Source organism: Rhinatrema bivittatum, chromosome 5, assembly GCF_901001135.1.
Source record: "Rhinatrema bivittatum chromosome 5, aRhiBiv1.1, whole genome shotgun sequence".
In the NCBI taxonomy this organism is placed as follows: domain Eukaryota; kingdom Metazoa; phylum Chordata; class Amphibia; order Gymnophiona; family Rhinatrematidae; genus Rhinatrema; species Rhinatrema bivittatum.
In genome coordinates, this window is record NC_042619.1 from 254,744,874 (window position 1) to 254,766,413 (window position 21,540).

At 48.7% G+C, this 21,540-nt stretch overlaps 1 protein-coding gene across 3 annotated transcripts in view; it reads right to left on the reverse strand.

Moving 5' to 3' along the window:
- RNF122 (ring finger protein 122) overlaps window positions 1-17,134 on the reverse strand; it is a 34,464-nt gene extending 17,330 nt beyond the window's left edge. Inside the window, exon 1 of one of the 3 annotated variants that reach the window (XM_029603878.1) lies at window positions 16,819-17,134. Coding sequence is in view for 1 of the 3 variants with exons in the window: in XM_029603879.1 (XP_029459739.1) it covers window positions 16,626-16,650 (25 nt within the window). In the remaining 2 variants the exon portion in view is untranslated. Of the gene's footprint in view, window positions 1-16,625 lie in introns of all 3 variants that reach the window. The other 2 variants (XM_029603881.1, XM_029603879.1) reach the window with 2 other exon arrangements.
- Between the last annotated feature and the right edge of the window lie 4,406 nt (window positions 17,135-21,540).

A 21,540-nucleotide genomic window follows, 5' to 3' on the forward strand; every position in this document is an offset into this window, starting at 1 on the left:
GCATAGCAACACCATGAATCCAAAATGAAACAATGTAATGACATGCAACCTTTCTTTCCAAGCGCACCACATCCTAAGGAACCCTTATCTGAAGAGTGCCGGCACAGGCCGAGTTTTAGCAATCTTCCTGCCCTACGTCAAGGTGCAAGGACATTCCAAGTGCAACCGCTGGACTGAGGTTGCCGAAAAGTCCCCCAAAGCACTGGATAAGAGAAAGCTGTCTCCATTCTATTCAAGTGGAGAATTTTAAAACAAAGCCAGAATAAAAACAGAGTTTCTGACATCCAATTATAATTACTATTATTAGATTGAGGGCTACCCTGGGGAATTCTGCCCCCTACCAGAGCAGTGTAATGAGAAAGTGAACCCCCCCAGCAAAAAAGGAGGGAGGTCACCGGGAATGGTGCTTAGGGAGAAGGACAGGGGGGGGGGCACACGTCAGCAGAAGAAAGAACCATCTGGTCGCCAAAGCTCATGTACATCATCCACTGTTAGGTGGCGCTTACGTTGACTCAATGAAGGATGTCATGATTTACAAAGAGTCCGGGACTAATAGGGCCCCTGCTCCCTCTCCGAAAGGGGCAGCTCAGCCTCCAAGGGCAGGAAGCAGGCAAGCCACGGTCGAGCAGGGGGAAAGGCGCAGCCCCTGCGACACTTCATGGGCACCGAAAGGCAGCGGGGGGGGGAGGCTCAAACACAGCCCTGGTTTTTCCACAGCCTGTGTCACATGAAGGCAACTAAAGCTGCTCTTTTCTGTGTTTTATTTATTTATTTATGGATTTTTTTATATACCGGGGCACGTAAGTAACATCACCTCGGTTTACATTCAAACATTAATTCAGCATAGTGCTTTACAATATAACATAATAACTGAAAGAGTACAAAACCATGTATAACTTTGTATTAAGAGAATAAATATCAATATATGAGTGTCTGTGGAAATAAACTAGAAAGAATAGAATAGGACTCAGTTCATTAATAGTAGGCTTTTTTGAATAACCAGGTTTTTAGGTTTTGTTAAAATTTTTTGTGGCAAAGTTCCTGGCGTAAATGGCACAGTACTGGTGATGGATTCTTCTGTGCTCTTGGAAAGCAATAAGTACGGCACTGTCTTCCGCTTACCTCTGATGATAACCGTGCAACCACACTAGAGGGATCGCTCCATGCCGGTGATTTCCACTCATCTCTTCAACATTCACAAGGTACAACTCATGCGGGCCGATACAATACAGTGCGCTCCGGTGGAGCGCACTGTTAGCCCGCGTTTGGCCGTGTGTTTTCGACGCGCTAGCTTTACCCCTTATACAGTAAGGGGTAATATAGCACGTCAAAAACGCACAGCCAACCCCCCCCCCCCGAAACTAATAACGCCCACAACATGCAAATGCATATTGATGGCCCTATTAGTTATTCCCGATACAGAAAGCAAAATGTGCAGCCAAGCCGCACATTTTACTTTCAGAAATTAGTGCCTACCCAAAGGCTGGCATTAATTTCTGCCAGCATGGGAAAGTGTACAGAAAAGCAGAAAAAACTGCTTTTCTGTACACCCTCCGACTGAATATCATAGCGATATTAAGTCAGAGGCCCCAAAAGTAAAAAAAAAAGTAAAAATTTAAAAAAAAAAATTAAAAATGTGCCCACGGCCCGCAGGTCGGAAGACAGACGCTCAATTATTCCAGCGTCCATTTTCTGAACCCGCAGCTGTCAGCGGGTTTGAGAACCGACACCGGAAAAATTGAGCGTCGGCTGTCAAACCTGCTGACAGCCGCCACTCCTGTCAAAAAGGAGGCGCTAGGGGTGTCCCTAGCACCTCCTTTTATTTATTTTTTATTTATTATTTTTCTATACTGACATTCGATCTCAATCGGGATATCACATCGGGATATCACATCGGGATATCACATCGGTTTACATTCAGGTTTACATTCAGGTACCCTAATTTGCATAGGCCACCCTCCTGAATCGCGCGCCCAGGAGAGTGGCCTCCTCGCCGGCTCTCCCACGCGTTTTTCTGCATCGGCCTGATGGTTTGCCCAAGAGGTTACTGCAAGGTTAAGTGGGGCTGAGGACACCACCCACATTGGCAACGGAGCAGGAACAACACAGCTGGCATGACAAGGTTCTGCTGCAGCAGAGGTGAATGACTGGGTTACAACCCAAGGATCTCAACTAGGTGACACAGAATTCAGGCACAGGAGGATCTCTCTGCACACAGTTATCATTAGACACAAAGGTTCTCGCTTGTCGCACAGAGAATCGGCATGCAGACATGTGTAAGAGTCACGCTGACTCACCCAGGTCTCACTTTCACCCACTGACTTATGCGAGAAGGGACAGCAGCGCCAACATTGCTTATGTGCACGGCGGTGCACAGTTCACACCCTGCGTTTCACACCCTGCGTTTCCCAGGCTCCCATTCTTTGCTCTCACCTGCTCTGCCTGAGGGAAGAAAGCAGAGGTGAAGGGAAAGGAAGGTCCACACTGTGGGCAGTGAGAGCAGCACAGCTGCCCAGCCCCAGGTTTCAATCCATTACCAGACTGGGGGTTATCTCGTGGCTGGGTCCCTGCAGAGCTGGCCCAGCCCACTGCAGCCCCTGCACTCTGCTGCTCTCCCTGCCCGGGGTGCAGTTCAGTAACTTTCCAGCAGAATTCACAGGATCTCAATGCCCATTCTGCTGTAGGCCTCAATAACTTCACCCTCAGCTCCTCGTGCTCTAATCAAGCAGCCAGCCAGCGGCGTGACTTATTTCCCACCAGAGAAAACCTGTAATTTTACCTCTTTAATCTCACAGCCCGGAGGTGCTTTCCTGCCCTGCTGATTACAGAAGTGGGCTGCTCCCTTCACTAATTCACTCCCTCTGTGAATGGGAGCTCTTTTCTGGTGACAACTTCCAGGAATGAATAGTTCCTTAATCACTGGGCCCATAATAATCACCTTCAGCATCTGGCAGTGAACAGATTACATCTGCCAAGAGCTCCAAACCCAAGGCTGAAGCTGGGTGCCTCGGTTTGCTAGAGATGGGTCAAAAGTCCTGCTGGAGACTTGGACATGTTTCAGGGACATGGAAAAATGCCAAACACCGAGGCTGGAAAGGGCGGACATTTGGAGAAGCGCAAGGCCTTACTGTATTGTTCCTACGGTTGCTCTGTAGGCCAGACAATACTTTACAGAGAAGCGTGAGATACACTTCAAAGATACAAAATTCAACTCTGTGAAACCAAAGTCCCTGGGGAAGGTCTGAGCTGAGATCGAAATATTACAGCTGGATTTTCAGGGTGCCTCCTTTCTGTCTCTGTAGGTGCCCATGACTTGCCATAGTGGGCTGCCATATGGACGAGCTCAGTCCAACCTGACACACAGCCATGCATTAGCCATCGCTAAGAAAGGATGCTGTGGTTCTTATCACAAGTAACTATTATCAGAGTTCAGCACAGAGATCCAATTCAGTGCCTGGTTAATCGGCTGCTGACATAGATCTGCACCCTGCAGTCATCAAGCATTGCCCATCTACCCAGTCCAGGGCATGGGGCCAACAATTACAGCCAAGCCCCCTCACTGTCAGAAAGGACCAAAGTGCTGTGTGCTTATGACATCACAGGTAGCTCTCCTGCAGTCCAATAGTGATGTCATTAGCACAGAGTAAACCCTAGATTTGGGGGCAGGACCTGAGTGGTGCACATCTGACTTTGATTTGCAAAATTCAGGCTGGGATTTTCCAATTGCACAGAAGGCAGGGGGCTTGAGAAATGAGAGCTCCCCTCTAAGAATGAATGGCAGAAATGAATATTAGAAAGCTGCAGGGAGCTGAAAGCGGAAGGCACAGTTAACAGCAGCAGCTGGGTGGTCATCCTCTCCTCCTCCTGGCTCTGGTGAAATAGTGATCAGGAAGCAGCCCACCACCACCCTAATTAACTCAACAGGAGGTCAGAGCAAGGGCAGGCGGGGGAGACACTGTTTCTGCAGCAGCTGGCATCAAGGCTTGGGCACTCCTTCTGGACTCTGCAGTAACACTGGGAAAATTTCTAAGCAGAACATCCATGTTGCCTGCTGTCCCTCCCCTACCCTTGGAGAAAAATGGGCTGGAAACTGGTCCTGCCATCTTGCCTGAGCAGTGCTGCACACCAGACGCTGCACTATGGGCTGGATCTCTTTCCAACAGGGCAGCCTCCAGCCCTGGGAATGACGGTATGAACCAGGTGCGAGTATCTGCCGCCATCGGTGCAAAGGACCAAGTTCCGGACCATGTAAGAGCACCTCCCATGCAGTGCCCCCTACCCCTCATACCCATTCATCAACGGCACCAACGATGCCGGCCTTGCCCAATGCTGGATAGGCTGAGACCCAACAACCCACTGCCATGTCCTAGGGCAGGAATTTTCCCCATGATCTTTGGCCCGGGTTCATTAACTCAGCAGCTGTGGCTGCAGCATTCACCTCAGCTACTTGGCCTGCAATTAGTGGGGGGGGGAGAAAGTGCTGTTCACTGCCCAGTGACACGGGAAATGAGAGACAATCATGTTCACCGAGGCTCTTCTAGAAGTTTCTCTGCTTCAGAACACAAATCACCTCGTGTGTTCCCATACAGATGGGTTCAGTGCAAGACAATATATTCCTGCATTACCTGCCTCAGTGTGATCCCTGTAAAAGGTTCTGATGACAATCAGCACAGCAGCACCCTGATTACCTCAGCAAGAAATATGAAAAGGAGCTCCTAATGTTTGTATGTTAATTAACCACCAACTAAACTACACACATTTTATTTTGACAACCTAGTCCTGCTTTGAGAAGGAATCTGACACATAGAAACATAGATTATGGCAGTGGGTGGGGAGGGCTCAGCCCGGTGGCTCGACGGCACCACTGCACAGTGCCATGTGGAGGGGCCTGGCTTTGATTTCAGGGTCGCATCTTCTGCTCCCCAGGCCAGCTGGGGCTGCAGATGCAATGAAGGCTTCCAACACCAGATCCCAGCCCTGGTTCCCATTCAGCTGCTAGACCAAAGGAGCAGGAGGAAATTGCTGGATCCAAAACCAAAACAAAAAAAAAAAGAATATGACATCATATAATTGTTATGATGCTATACTTTTATACCACCTTCCCTGAAAGATTGCAAGCTCTTTTCTCCCCTCTTGTTGCAATACCATAAACTTGACCTGACCTGACCGCCAGTTTTACCCCTTTGATTCACCATTGCTAAGGATCCTCGGTGCTTATGCCAGGCTTCCTTTAACCCTCTGTTTTGGGACTCCACCCTCTCCTGGGGAAGGCCATTCCTTGTACCCAACTCCCTCCCTGTAAATAAATATTTCATTTGACTAAGCCCAATACAAGACTCTTGGGTGGGATGAGGGGCTAGATCCTAAATCTCCCCTGGGTGCTATGCATGTTCTGTTCCCCAGAGACAAATAAAGGCAGGGGAGATGGCTGGGGGGGAGGGCGGAAGAGATAGAGAAGCAGCTGCGGAGTACCCGAAGGCCCGGGTGTTCATTAATGTGTGCAATGAGTAACTCTGCTTCATTGTCTTGCAGCCCAGTTACATTTTATGGAAGGGATCCATCTGGGAGGGACATCTAGCCAGGAACAAAAGCCTCTCAGCATAACTAATCCCCAGCTAAGAAAACAATCTTCAACTAATTAACTAAGGGAGAGGGAGGGGGCTGTGAGAGAGACAAGAGAGATACAGAGAGAAATTACTATAACAAAGAGATCAGTGTGAAGGATGGGAAGAGAGCCAGGGAGGGAGACAGCTACTGGGCACCAGAGCAGCTTGGCACTTTACCCTACCCTTTGGTCACCATGAGATCATCAGCTGGGATTCACCCCCAGGTCTCTGCTCTGTTGGACAGGTCCTCACCCCCAACGGATACTACTCCACTGGATTTCTGCACCCCCAAATGCCCACCTCTGCACCGGTGGCGTAGCGAGGAGAGGGGGGGGCCAGGGAGGGTCAAGGCCCCCGGACGCCAGGCTGTAGGGGGCGCCCGGGTGCAGAAGAGGAGGAGGCCCGCGGGCGCCGGGGGGGCGGGGAGGCCGGTACCAGCAGCAGTGAGCAGGGACGTTCCGGGGAAGGTGCCTACGGCCACCGGTGGACCGGATCCCACTAGCGGCCGAAAAGCAGGGAGAAAGGCCATGCAGCCCACCAGCGGACCTCATCCAAAGGCAGCTGAGGTCACCCTTCCCCTCGTCTGTGCTGGCCCACTGTATTAGAATTCGCGAGAGCAGCACGTTCTCTCTCTGCTGATCTCACAATGCACGAGATCAACATGGAGCAAGTGCTAGCCCCGCAAATTTTCAATATCGCGGGGCCTGCGCAGAGGAGGCAGAAGCAGTGACGAGTGATCGGCTCCTCCCCAACAGTGACGTAGCGGCGGCAGCAGCAGAGGAGAGAGAGGCTCTGAAGCTGCCAGCAAAACAAAAAGAGGGGGCCTGACTCAGTGTGTGTGTGTATTTGAATGAATTGGTGCCTGCCTGGGTGTGTGTATGATTAAGAATGGATGCCTGACAGGGGATCTGTCTATGTATATATGTATGAGAATGAATGGGTGCCTGCCTAGGAGTCTTTCTGTGTGTGAGAGAATGAATGGTGCCTGCCTAGGAGTCTTTCTGTGTGTGTGAGAATGAATGGGGGTCTGTATGGGGGTGAGCCTGTGTGTGTATGTGGGAATCTGGGAGAGAAAGAGCTTTTGTGGGGGTGGGGGGAAGAGAGTCTTAGAGCCTCGTTTGATATTGTGTGGATGTGTATGAGAGCATGCATGTATGTGTGTGGATGTGACAGTATATGTGAGAGAGAGAGAGGATAAAGTTTGCGAGCTCCCCTAACCCTGGACAATCTCAGAGTGACTGGAAATCAAGAGTTCCCAGGTATGGCCAGCAGGGGCTTTTTTTAAATCCTTATTAGTTTTAATTACTGGGTGTTATCTGGTATGTGTGCTGTTTTGAAATATTTTATTGGTACTTGGGAAATTTAAAAAAAATGTATATGATTTTAATTAATAGAAGTTATCCTATTTGTCAGTAGTTTTAAAAATATTATTTTATTAGTTATAATTGATGCTTTGTTTCTTGATTTTATTGTTTTATGAGGAATGGTGGTTCTGTTTTTCTATTGTTACACACACAGTCTGGCTTCTAGGGATTTCCATTTCAGTTTTTGTCTAATTTGTGATCCTTTATTCTGTATTTGGTGAGAGCCTGTCTCTGTGTGACTAAGGTGAGAGATTCTGCTAGCATGTAGTGTCTGTGTAGGGATCTATAACAATCGGGTTTGTTTTGTTTCCCCAGTAGGTGATGTATTGGTGTTCTGGGACCCAGTGAAATATTTACATTGCTGCTTTTTCACAGGTTGGGTTATTGTTGTTTGAGTATTCTGCTTCTGATGGAAGTGAATGTGTCTGATGTGGAAGGGGGAGGAACTGAGCATATCTGTGTATGTGTGTGTGAGTGTGTGTGTGTGAGAGATAGAGAGAGAGAGAGAGAGAGAGAGAATTTCTGTGTCTGTGTTAGAGAGAGCTTGTCTGTATGTATATGTATGTCTGTGTGTGAGAGTATGTCTGTGTGTGAGAGTATGTCTGTGTGTGTGAGAGAGAGAGTATTTCTGTGTCTGTGTTAGAGAGAGCTTGTCTGTGTGTGTATGAATGTATGTATGTGTGTGAGAACATGTCTGTGTGTGTGAGAGAGTGAGTATTTCTGTGTGTTAGAGAGAGCTTGTCTGTGTGTGTATGTATGTATGTGAGATCATGTCTATGTGTGAGGGTATGTGAGTGTGTGTGTGTGTTAGAGCATGTCTGTCTGTGTGTGTTTGTGAGAGCATATCTGTGCAAGGGTGAGAATATGTTCTATGATTCAGCATGTGTGTATATATTTATTTATTTATTTATTTAAAGTCTTTTCTATACCGTCGTTTGGTGGTGACCGTCACAACATTACATTATATATATTACATATATGAGAGAGAGGATAAAACTGGGGGCAACAATTACTCTCCTCTCTCTCCCCTGCTAATCCACAACAATCTCAGGGCATCTGGAAATCAAAAGATCCCAGATACGGACAGCAAGGATTTTATTTTATTTTTTTTAAGTTTTAAGTATTGGGTGATATATATGAATGCTGTTTTGAAATATTTTATTGGTTTTTGGAAAATTTATATGAGTTTTATATTATTGGATGTTATTCTTTTTGTTAGCTTTTTTGAAATATTATTTTTATTAGTATGATTTTACTTCTATTGATGATTTTTATTTCCTGATTTTATTGTTTGATGTTTTATGAAGAATTGTAATGTTTCTGTTTTTCCATTGTTGCACTGCATACACAGTCTGGCCTGTAATGGTTTACAGTTCAGTTTTTGTCTGCATGTTTGGATTACTACTTTATCATCATTTTATTCTGTATTTGGTGAGGGTCTGTCTGTGTTCCTCATGTATGATTGAGGTTAGTTAATCTGTTTATGTGTCGTTTCTATGCAAGGATCTATGGAAGTTTGGTTTGTTCTGTTTTCCTAATAGGAGGTATATTGGTGTTTTAGGGCCTAGTGTAAGGTTTGCAGGGTTATCTTTTCATAGTGTTAAAAATTGTTTGAGTGCTGGAGGTTAATGCTGTTTTGGAATGGGAGGTTTATTATATTGTAATTGTAATTTGGTTTGCTCATGGCTTTCTGAAGACAAGCCCACACCCAACATGCGTTACAATACTCTTAATACCATATCCCTTTCACCAACCCTGTTTAATATTTACATGGCACCACTCTGTAGATTCTTGGCAGGTTTGGGTTTGGTACATTTTTTGTTTGCCGACGACATACAGATTTTGATACCTATTAGAGATTCTTTATCAGCCACATTGAAATTATGGGACATGTATTTCGAGTCAATAAAATAGCTTCTCACACACATGTCACTTTCACTGAATGATTCCAAAATGGAAATACTGTTCATTTGCAACAAGGTTACTGAGAAAATGGAGGCAGATTTTTTAGCTTATTCCCCGTCACATAAGATCTTACGTGAAGTCAGAGACTTGGGCTATATTCTTGATTCCGAGTTGACCATGAAAGCTACAGTAAAGACAATTATAAAAGATGGCTTCTATAAATTAAGAGTACTAAGAAAACTGAAGCCTCTGTTGCACTTAAATGATTTTAGAATTGTCTTGCAGGCCCGGATACTGCCAAAATTAGACTACTGCAATGCGCTACTGCTAGGGGTTCCGACATCAACCATTCGTCCGCTACAATTGTTGCAGAATGCGGCGGCACGATTGCTGTCCAATATAAATAGGTATGATCATGTTTCTCCTGTTTTGATGAAGCTACATTGGTTGCCGGTCCAGTCTCGTATTCAATATAAGTGTCTTACCTTAATTCATAAAGCCATATATGGAAGCAACACTGAATGGCTCAACGCTTCATTGCGTATTCACGTCCCAGCCCGAAATCTAAGATCGCTTGGGCAAGCTTTACTATCAATTCCATCACCCAAATTGGCTCATTTGGGTTCTGTGAGAGAGAGGGCATTGTCCGTGGCAGGACCTAGGATGTGGAATTCCCTACCGGTTGAAATTCGCCTGGAGGAAAACATTAACAGTTTTAAGAAACAGATAAAGACCTGCCTATTTGAAGAGGCTTTTAATCAGGCCAACTGACTCTTCTCTTCTTGTGCAGTATATTTAATGGGGAACTAGAAGGAGAAATGAAAACAGTAAGGGTTCAGAGGGGAACAAGGGTACAAAGAAGGATAGGAACAAGGGAGGTATAGGCATGGGAGAGAAAGGGTGATGAAGTTAGAAGGGTTTTTAATTTTTAGAATTGTCTTATTAATACTTTTATTTTAAATGTTTTAAACTTCAATGTGGAAGTAATATGTATTTTTAGTTTATTATTTTTAGCTGAAAACAATGTAAAATCTATAGTGAGAAGTTTGTTTTATGGGTATGTTTTTTTTTAATCTTGCTACTGCAAATTCTATGATTGTTAACCGCCTTGATATTAAATTGAAAGTCGGTATATAAAGCTGAATAAATAAATAAATAAATAAATATGCGTTACAAGTGTGTTTTCTGGCTGACACCACAGCAGTACATGTAAATATAATATACATGCTGTTGCGATACTTTTACTTCATAAGACTTTACTTTGAGTGTGGTTTTTTCATGTAAAATCTTTTATTATAAATGATTAATTTGAGTGTGGAGAGGACCTTGGTAGTGGAAGGCTGGGCACAAAACTATAAGATTTACTTAGGGTGCCCAATACTCTTGAACTGACCCTGATTAGTAAAAGAATACAAATTAAATGTAAAAAAACAAAACAAAAACCAAGATGAGGAGGGGGCCAGCCCAGAAATTGTTTGCACAGGGCTGCAGAAAAAGTTCGCAATGGCCCTGCATGGCAAGGTGCTGTGGTGATGTGCTGGCAGGGTTCCCATCCCTCCCCAGTGAAAGACTCTGCGCGGTGGTGCCGTGCGGTGATGCGCTGGCGGATGATGGGGGGGGGGGGGGAGGAGAAAAGGGGGGCCCTGCAGGGGAGACAACACTGAACGCTTTTTGCAAGGAAGTCGCAAATATAAGATTTTAAGAAATAAATATAAATTGCCCCTCCCCCCCCAATGCCGGAGACCCTCGCTACGCCTCTGCTGTAGATGTGGATGGGAAAATGCTGTGCATTTTCCCATCCACATCTACAGCACATCTACATCTACAGCACATCCCATCCACATCTACAGCCCACTGTGGATGGGAAAATGCTGTGCATTTTCCCATCCACAGTGTGCCAAAGTGGTCTACAGTAAACAGGTTCAGAAGGCCACTCACGCTCAACGCGTGTTCAAAGATTCACACCAAGTCTGAAAGTTTCATATTTGTAAGTGTTCATATACGGGCGGATTTTAAAAGCCCTGCTTGCGTAAATCCACCCGGATTTATGCGAGCAGGGCCTTGCGCGCCGGCGCGCCTATTTTGCATAGGCCGCCGGCGCGCGCAGAGCCCCGGGACGCGCGTAGGTCCCGGGGTTTTCTGAAGGGGCGTGTCGGGGGCGGGGCCGAACGACGCGGCGTTTTGGGGGCAGGATGTGTCGTTTTGGGGCGGGCCCGGGGGCGTGGTTTCGGCCCGGGGCGTTCCGTGGGCGTGGTCTCGCCCTCCGGAACCACCCCTGGGTCGAGTCTTGGCGCGCCAGCAGCCTGCTGGCGCGCGTGGATTTACGTCTCCCTCCGGGAGGCGTAAATCCATGGATAAAGGTGGGGGGGGGGGGGGTTTAGATAGGGCCGGGGGGGTGGGTTAGGTAGAGGAAGGGAGGGGAAGGTGAGGGGAGGGCGAAAGAGAGTTCCCTCCGAGGCCGCTCCGATTTTGGAGCGGCCTCGGAGGGAATTTTATAAGATACGGCTATGCGCGTATCTTATAAAATCCAGCGTACTTTTGTTTGCGCCTGCTGCGCAAACAAAAGTACGCGATCGCGCAGTTTTTAAAAATCTACCCCATAAAGTGGAACCATTTCAAGTACCGTATTTTCTGGTGTATAAGTCATGGTTTATTTCAGTGACTGCGACTTATATACTGTCACAATCTCTCTCTCTCAGCCTGTGCTGTTAATCTCGCTGTACAAACAGGTGCAACTTATATCAAGGTGCGACTTATCTACCAACTTTTTCATCAAAATGGCAGTTTCTAGGGGGTGCGACTTATACATCGGAAAATACGGCACATGCAAAACTCAACTGGGACATAGCATGCTCTGGAATGCCTAATAAATGTGATAACAAATTTGAAAGATCCAAATCACCATAATCAGGGGATCTTTGTCCACTACCGGTCTGATCAGGCCTGAGAGTCCAAGGCACCTGCTTGTGCTCCCCTCTAACCCAGCACTGACCCAACATCCCAGCACGGTGTGAGGGACACGCCTCCCTCTGCGCCAGCACCAACCCAGTATCCCAGCACGGTGTGAGGGACACGCCTCCCTCTGCGCCAGCACCGACCCAGTATCCCAGCACGGTGTGAGGGACACGCCTCCCTCTAACCCAGCACTGACCCAACATCCCAGCACGGTGTGAGGGACACGCCTCCCTCTGCGCCAGCACCGACCCAACATCCCAGCACGGTGTGAGGGACACGCCTCCCTCTAACCCAGCACTGACCCAGTATCCCAGCACGGTGTGAGGGACACGCCTCCCTCTAACCCAGCACTGACCCAACATCCCAGCACGGTGTGAGGGACACGCCTCCCTCTGCGCCAGCACTGACCCACTATCCCAGCACGGTGTGAGGGACACGCCTCCCTCTAACCCAGCACTGACCCAGTATCCCAGCACGGTGTGAGGGACACGCCTCCCTCTAACCCAGCACTGACCCAGTATCCCAGCACGGTGTGAGGGACACGCCTCCCTCTGCGCCAGCACCGACCCAACATCCCAGCACGGTGTGAGGGACTCGCCTCCCTCTAACCCAGCACTGACCCAACATCCCAGCACGGTGTGAGGGACACGCCTCCCTCTAACCCAGCACTGACCCAACATCCCAGCACGGTGTGAGGGACACGCCTCCCTCTAACCCAGCACCGACCCTGTATCCCAGCACGGTGTGAGGGACTCGCCTCCCTCTGCGCCAGCACCGACCCAACATCCCAGCACGGTGTGAGGGACTCGCCTCCCTCTAACCCAGCACTGACCCAACATCCCAGCACGGTGTGAGGGACACGCCTCCCTCTAACCCAGCACTGACCCAACATCCCAGCACGGTGTGAGGGACACGCCTCCCTCTAACCCAGCACTGACCCAACATCCCAGCACGGTGTGAGGGACACGCCTCCCTCTAACCCAGCACTGACCCAACATCCCAGCACGGTGTGAGGGACACGCCTCCCTCTGCGCCAGCACCGACCCAACATCCCAGCACGGTGTGAGGGACACGCCTCCCTCTGCGCCAGCACTGACCCAACATCCCAGCACGGTGTGAGGGACACGCCTCCCTCTGCGCCAGCACTGACCCAGTATCCCAGCACGGTGTGAGGGACACGCCTCCCTCTGCGCCAGCACCGACCCAACATCCCAGCACGGTGTGAGGGACACGCCTCCCTCTAACCCAGCACTGACCCACTATCCTAGCACGGTGTGAGGGACACGCCTCCCTCTGCGCCAGCACCGACCCAGTATCCAGCACGGTGTGAGGGACACGCCTCCCTCTGCGCCAGCACTGACCCAACATCCCAGCACGGTGTGAGGGACACGCCTCCCTCTAACCCAGCACCGACCCTGTATCCCAGCACGGTGTGAGGGACACGCCTCCCTCTAACCCAGCACTGACCCAACATCCCAGCACGGTGTGAGGGACACGCCTCCCTCTAACCCAGCACCGACCCTGTATCCCAGCACGGTGTGAGGGACACGCCTCCCTCTAACCCAGCACTGACCCAACATCCCAGCACGGTGTGAGGGACACGCCTCCCTCTAACCCAGCACTGACCCAGTATCCCAGCACGGTGTGAGGGACACGCCTCCCTCTAACCCAGCACCGACCCAGTATCCCAGCACGGTGTGAGGGACACGCCTCCCTCTAACCCAGCACTGACCCAACATCCCAGCACGGTGTGAGGGACACGCCTCCCTCTAACCCAGCACCGACCCTGTATCCCAGCACGGTGTGAGGGACACGCCTCCCTCTAACCCAGCACCGACCCTGTATCCCAGCACGGTGTGAGGGACACGCCTCCCTCTAACCCAGCACTGACCCAGTATCCCAGCACGGTGTGAGGGACACGCCTCCCTCTAACCCAGCACTGACCCAGTATCCCAGCACGGTGTGAGGGACACGCCTCCCTCTGCGCCAGCACTGACCCAGTATCCCAGCACGGTGTGAGGGACACGCCTCCCTCTGCGCCAGCACTGACCCAACATCCCAGCACGGTGTGAGGGACACGCCTCCCTCTGCGCCAGCACTGACCCAACATCCCAGCACGGTGTGAGGGACACGCCTCCCTCTAACCCAGCACTGACCCAGTATCCCAGCACGGTGTGAGGGACACGCCTCCCTCTAACCCAGCACTGACCCAGTATCCCAGCACGGTGTGAGGGACACGCCTCCCTCTAACCCAGCACTGACCCAACATCCCAGCACGGTGTGAGGGACACGCCTCCCTCTGCGCCAGCACTGACCCAGTATCCCAGCACGGTGTGAGGGACACGCCTCCCTCTGCGCCAGCACTGACCCAACATCCCAGCACGGTGTGAGGGACACGCCTCCCTCTGCGCCAGCACTGACCCAGTATCCCAGCACGGTGTGAGGGACACGCCTCCCTCTGCGCCAGCACTGACCCAACATCCCAGCACGGTGTGAGGGACACGCCTCCCTCTGCGCCAGCACTAACCCAGTATCCCAGCACGGTGTGAGGGACACGCCTCCCTCTGCGCCAGCACTGACCCACTATCCCAGCACGGTGTGAGGGACATGCCTCCCTCTGCGCCAGCACCGACCCAGTATCCCAGCACGGTGTGAGGGACACGCCTCCCTCTGCGCCAGCACTGACCCACTATCCCAGCACGGTGTGAGGGACACACCTCCCTCTGCGCCAGCACTGACCCAACATCCCAGCACGGTGTGAGGGACACGCCTCCCTCTGCGCCAGCACTGACCCAGTATCCCAGCACGGTGTGAGGGACACGCCTCCCTCTGCGCCAGCACTGACCCAGTATCCCAGCACAGTGTGAGGGATACGCCTCCCTCTGCGCCAGCACTGACCCAACATCCCAGCACGGTGTGAGGGACACGCCTCCCTCTGCGCCAGCACTGACCCAGTATCCCAGCACGGTGTGAGGGACACACCTCCCTCTAACCCAGCACTGACCCAACATCCCAGCACGGTGTGAGGGACACGCCTCCCTCTGCGCCAGCACTGACCCAACATCCCAGCACGGTGTGAGGGACACGCCTCCCTCTAACCCAGCACTGACCCAACATCCCAGCACGGTGTGAGGGACACGCCTCCCTCTGCGCCAGCACCGACCCAGTATCCCAGCACGGTGTGAGGGACACGCCTCCCTCTGCGCCAGCACTGACCCACTATCCCAGCACGGTGTGAGGGACACACCTCGCTCTGCGCCAGCACTGACCCAACATCCCAGCACGGTGTGAGGGACACGCCTCCCTCTAACCCAGCACTGACCCAACATCCCAGCACGGTGTGAGGGACACGCCTCCCTCTGCGCCAGTACTGACCCACTATCCCAGCACGGTGTGAGGGACACGCCTCCCTTTGCGCCAGCACTGACCCAACATCCCAGCACGGTGTGAGGGACACGCCTCCCTCTGCGCGAGCACTGACCCAACATCCCAGCACGGTGTTAGGGGCACTGTGTTCCTCCTGAGAGTGTCATCTTACAGGTGAGACATTAAAAAGGAGTGTTACACAAGCTAAACCTTTGGTGTTAGGGGATAAGGGTTTTACTCTTCTTAGGATGGAATAGGATTTTCTTAATGTATGGCAGGCAGTAGACGATGAGATTTATTTTCAAAAAGTGATGTACACAGGTATAGGGTTTTTTTTTTAACTGTCCAGCCTGTTGTGTGGATAAAGCTATATGCATTGCTCCAGAATGTGTGTACTTTTACCTTCTGCCACATGCGAAGTTTTGCATTATCAATACCAGGCACATTTTTTTTCCTGGAAAAAGTACTGGAAGAAAAAGCCAGTGAAAAGCTGTACAGGAACTTTTCTCCTTGGGCAATTTTCAAGGGGAAAATATGCTTAAACTTTCCCTTTAAGAACTGGTGCAAAATCTGCAGGTTAAAATGTACCCACAGGCTTTGCACCTGCCTGCACAGTTTTGAAAATTGCCCTAAAAGTGGGATAATAATATTTCTGTACACTACTAAGAAATCAACCCACCATGGCCAGGCCAGAGCTGAGTTCTGCATTTTGTTCCTATGCATTTTCCAAATCAGCAGAGAATCACTATCCTCAAGTAAGGAGCAAGGACAAGTACCCCTGCTGACTTATCCTACTCGCTTCCCCACAGAACTGCTTCCCCCCCCCCCCCCCCCCAAAAAAAAAAAGAAAACCTCATTGGCAGTTCATATACTCCCTTTATTGACCATGTTTTATGTGGATGTTACTGAAATAAAGAAGCACAAATAAGGAGACATGGTGGAGATGGACACTGTCGAGGACTGTGAGGACCTGTGGTACAGTAGCGAATGCAGCCAGCCTGACGTCATTATAGACTGAGATCTGTAAACTGCTGAAATGCTATTTATAGTACAAGGAACCTGGAGAAGGGGATTAGACAACTCCATTTCATACCTCCTCCACCCGCCATGAACCGAAGAATCCCAACAGCAGAAACAACCCCCCTGCATCCTCCAGGGGCCTAAGAACCCCCCAAGGAGCAGAAACCGTCCCCTGCATCCTCTACACAGCCAGCAATGCCAAAAGCAAGCCCTTGCATCCTCTGCGTCCCAAAGAAGGCTAGAGGCAGCTGGCATAACCCCTTGCATCCTCCACAGAGCCAACCACCCCAGTTTGCATCACGGCTAACCCCATGCATTCGCCATGGAAGACCCAATAACCCCCATCAGCAGCCCAAAACAACCCCTCTCCACCTCTGATCGAAAGCCAGCATCAGCCCGTGCCACTCACCGTTACACCACTGGAATGGGTGCATCAATAAGCCCCGAAGGAATCTCCCTGAAGGGAACCGGCAGCAGCAGATAAAACAAAAGTCCACCAGAGCAGCAGGAGCGACAGCAGGGCGCAGCTGCCTGCAGTCCCGTCAGCCAAGCCAAGGCAACATGCAGGAGCGAGGAGCAGAGAGTGGGTGTGTCTGTGTTACCTCCTCTGTCCGTATTCTGTGGGCATCGCTTTCTGTCTGTGACGTGTCTCTTTGTGTTGTGTCGCGTGCCTGTCTGTCGCCGCGTGTTACGAGCGTCTGCGCTTTCTCTTTGTCTCCTGTCTGTGTGTGTGTGTGTGAGAGATGTTGCCTTGTTATCTGTGTGCTGAGATCAGAGCGCACTGGAGTGTGGGGGTGGGCCGGCTTTTGGTGGCAAGGCCCTGGGAGGCTCCGGCTGTCTCCCTCCCTCCTCCTCCTCCTCCTCACACAGGATTCCTGCCTTCCTGCTCGCCTGCATTGTATGTCGTTTAATGTGACAGAAAGTCCCCGCCCCCCTTCCCTTCGTTAGGCTTACCACAGCCAATCAAAGCTCAGACTGCCGGTGCTCTTGTGTATTCAAGGACAAGAGCGCACCTTAGGAGGGTTTTTTTTTGGGGGGGGGAGGGGCTGAGGTCCCGAAGGCTCTGCTCTTTTTGGGGACGGTTTGCCGGTAAAATAAATAGCCCTTTAAAGTCCGTACACCTCCACCCTACACACACACACACACACATACACTCACTCGTATCATCCTTATTGTTGTTTTTTCTACAATAATGGTCGCAGTTGCTTAGTGGTAAAAGCAGCAGGCTTTGAACGAGGGAAACCACGATTCAAGTCTCATTATTGCTCCTTGTTAACTTGGCTAAGTCATTTTACCCTCCATTGCCTCAGGTGCAAAAAACTTAGGCCTGGATTTTCTAAAATCGCAGGGCTTTGTGAATCACGTGGTAACGGGCGGGCCTGCGAAAGCCGGCAGCGATCACACCACTGTGGTGTGATCGCTGCCGGCTTTCGCACCCAATAGCGCCACCGTGAAAGGTGGCGCTATTGGGCACGCTACTAGCGGCGATAAGGGGTCTTACCTTTTTGTTGTCAGCAAAGTTTCCGTGGCGTCCGCCCTGACGCCACCCCGACTCCTCCTCTTCTGGTCCCGACACCGCCCCGACTCTGCCCCTATCTAGCTATCGCTAGAAAAGTCCCTTTTCGCTTGCGATAGGGATAGAAAATGACCCCCTTAGATTGTGAGCCCTCTGCGGATAGAGAAATAATTATTAAGACAAGAGTGATGCTCTATGAGGCGCGTTTTAAAAGAACGTTTTGTCTTGCCTACATACCAAAGATTACATGGAAATTGTATCAAATAAATAATGCCTGTCAATGAACAATCTGTGTGATGTTTCAATATCCAGGTAAAATTCAATCTCGAGAAAAATAAAGCTGATGTCTCAATCATTGTATGACAAACTGAACAAGATCCACATGCTTGATGTGAGCCTATAGAATTGGTTTGATGGCAAGTGGATGAATCTGAATGGACCAACTGGTCTTGTAAATTGGTTTCTCTAGTGTATGTGAATCTCGGAATATCATGAAATTCTGGATGTAATTGTAAAATGTGCCAACTATGACAAATAATATTTTTTGTTTTCTGGCTTATTGAAGAAAAAGGTAATACACAAGTGATAACATCGTTGATATCTATTGAATGTGGTAAAAATAACCATTCTCTGTGTGAGAATTTTGCTCTGGTATATGCGTGCTTTATACAACGTTGTAGGTAGCCTCGCGCAGAAAATCTTGCACTTAGGATACGGCATTTTTCAAATATACAAAATTCATATACAGTCGATAAGAAAAAATAATGTCATCCTTTGATTTGATGGCAGAGAGGTGTTTGAATTCATTGTTTCATTCTGTACTTATTTCAAACCATTCCATGTTAGTTAACACAACACAGTTTGACCCAGATAGAGCATTTAATATGAGATCACCTGTGGAAACGTAGAAAGCCGAGAGTGGCATGGTCCAAGTTGATGCAAAAGTGGGACAAGGGGGGTTAGGGCTGGCAGATTTAAAAACTATCCAATGTGGCATGTAATCTGCACCAAGTTGCAAATTGGCTGTTTGGAACAGATTTTTATACTCTTATTAGGATGGAACGAGAACTTTTTTCTAGAGTACCTTGGGGTGTCTTCTACATGGATCAGTGATGAAGATACTGGAAAAGCTTAGAGAGAGTTCCTTGGTTGTTCTCTTGGTCCTGTCTTGGTGCTATTTTTGTTCTTTCATATAACTGAAACGTAATAGATCTTAATTCCTGCCCTTAGTTGGAAATGAGGCTTTTATTCCAGGTCTTGGAGGGGGACCTTTTAAATGGTGGGCAGATCAAGGATTGAAAGTAATAGTGCAGTTTTTGACTGAAGACGGAACTATCAAAGAATTTTCAGATGCAGCAGAGCAGTTTGATTAGGACAACAGGCATCATTTTTCTTATTTGCAAACTAGCAGCTACATTCGTTCATTAAAAATAGATTGGGGGGAAGAGAATAGATTGATGCTTTCTGAAATGTTTGACGTAGACGACCTCACTGGACATTTAATATCCTTTTTTTATGGCTATTTACTCAAGTTGAAACTATTATTGTTTTCGGCCCAGTGTTCTGGGACTGGAAAGCTGAACTTGGTTTAGATATTACAGAGCAGCAATATGCACATTGTTTTAAATGATAAAATCTATCATTTGTCAAGTGGACCTATGAGAAGTCCAGTATAAATTTTTAATGTGATACTATTGTTCCCAAAGAAAGGCTTTTCAAATGAATATTGCCCAGTCGGACATCTGTGACAAATGTAAGCAAGTACCAGGTTCTGGAGGTGTCCCACAGTGGCCTCTTTTTGGAAATCAGTAGTAACATACATTTTCCAAGTTACTGGCATAAAGATGCCTCTGCAGGCGGATGTGATATTGTTTGATATTCTGCGGGGAGTGGCTTTGGGAAACAGATTTATTAAACTTTGGATCAGGAAAGTTTTGTTGATGGGGAAAAAAACTATTTTACAACATTGGGTGGGAGAAACTCATCCGACCTTAACACATTGGAGAAATCAAATACATACTATGTGCGTCAATGAGAAATATGTTGATATGGTTGACTTGGTTAGAAAACAGAGAATTTTTCTTCCTATTTGGGACACTTATTTACAATTGCTGCCACATAGAGCAAGAAGCCAAATATTGAATAAGTAATAATTTATTTCCGTGAAGAACAAAACCCCATTTCTGCTCTGGGCTAGGTTAGATAAATGGGAAGATGGAAGAGGGAGGGGAGGGGAATGTTTTGTGGGAAATTCATGTACAGGCACTGGACAGTGTACACCAGTGAACCTGATCTTGTTCATTTCATGCTCTGTTTAAATTGCATATTATATGCCTTTTTGAAAAACAATGAAAATATTTGAATAAAATAAAAAGGGAGAAAAAATGCAAAATAGTGCTAGTTAGACTAATTAAAATTACAGGGAACAGAAAAGGACAATTATAGGTTTTGTTGTCATTCTGTTTTGTCCCAGACCAGGTAACATTTTTGGCCTGGTGGCAGGATGCAACATTTTGCCGATATGTTCCCCTCTCCTCCCCTTCCCCACCCTCCTCTCTCCCTGTGTTACCAAATCCCCCTCTCTTGCCATGCTGCCCCCATCCCCTAGTGCTCACTCAGCACCCCTCCCCCTCGCAGCAGCTTCTTCCACTTTCAACCATCCTGGGCTCAGCAGTAGGAGCTCTCTCTCTCTTCCGTCCCTCACCCTCCTCTCTCTGTGCCCCCAACCCTCCTCTCTCTCTACACATGACCCCCCTCCCTCACCAAAAAGAGTCCAGTTTATGATCCAAAATTTAAAAATTCACACCTCCTAGGCCTTCCCCCCCACAAACACACTGTACCCTATCTGTGGATCCAAAATGTCCAAATGAGGCAGGAGCAATCCCCAGGTGCTCCTGCCCTGCTGCTAGTATTTAAAAATGGTGCTGGCTGGCCTCTGGTTGATGCCATTTTGTTGTACAGAGGTACCAGTTTGTAGGGCAGGAGTGCCTGGGGATCGTTTTTACCCAATGTCAACATCTTGGATCTGTAGACTTTTGTTAACTATTATTTGGATTTCAGTTTTATGTATACCGGTAATTATTTGATGTTTAATATGATTTTATATTGGTTTTTTTTAATTATTATTTTTACTTATGTTTTACTTATGTGTGTAATTATTGTTAATTGCCTAGACCACCTGTGAGTTAGGTGATCCATAAATCTAATTAAATGTAAATGTGAGGTGAGTTTGGGCTGGTGGGTGTAGACCTGAGGCATATGGATCAATTTTTAAATTTTGGATCACCGGAGCTGTTTTTTTTTTTCATCAGGGCATTTTCTAGTTCTTCACTTGCATAAGCCAACCATCGACAGCTTGCACACCTGGTAGTGCTGGGTCTGTGAGCAACTCTAAAAGGACAAACAGGCTAGAGGGGGTCCAAAGAAAGGCAACCAAATCTTGCAGGGTCTACACCAAAAGCCATATGAGATGAGACTCAAGGATGTAAATATCTAACAGAAGGCATGGGGGTAACTGCAGAGTGACAATTATCACCATGGTCAACTTGCTGGGCACACTGGATGGATCATTAGTAGATGATGATGGAAAAGACTAAATGGCCCATCCAGGCTGCCCAGTTATTCCTGTCCACACTGTAAGGATATATCCCAGCTGCCAGTCACAGAGCATGGCCATTTGCAGGATATCACATCATATCCAGGAGAGTTTTCTCTCATCTTACTCCTTTGTGCTGCACCCTCTTCAGCAGCTGAGAATGCACAATTCCCAATTTAGCTCACCCCTTGCACTCCTACGGTTCCATATCTC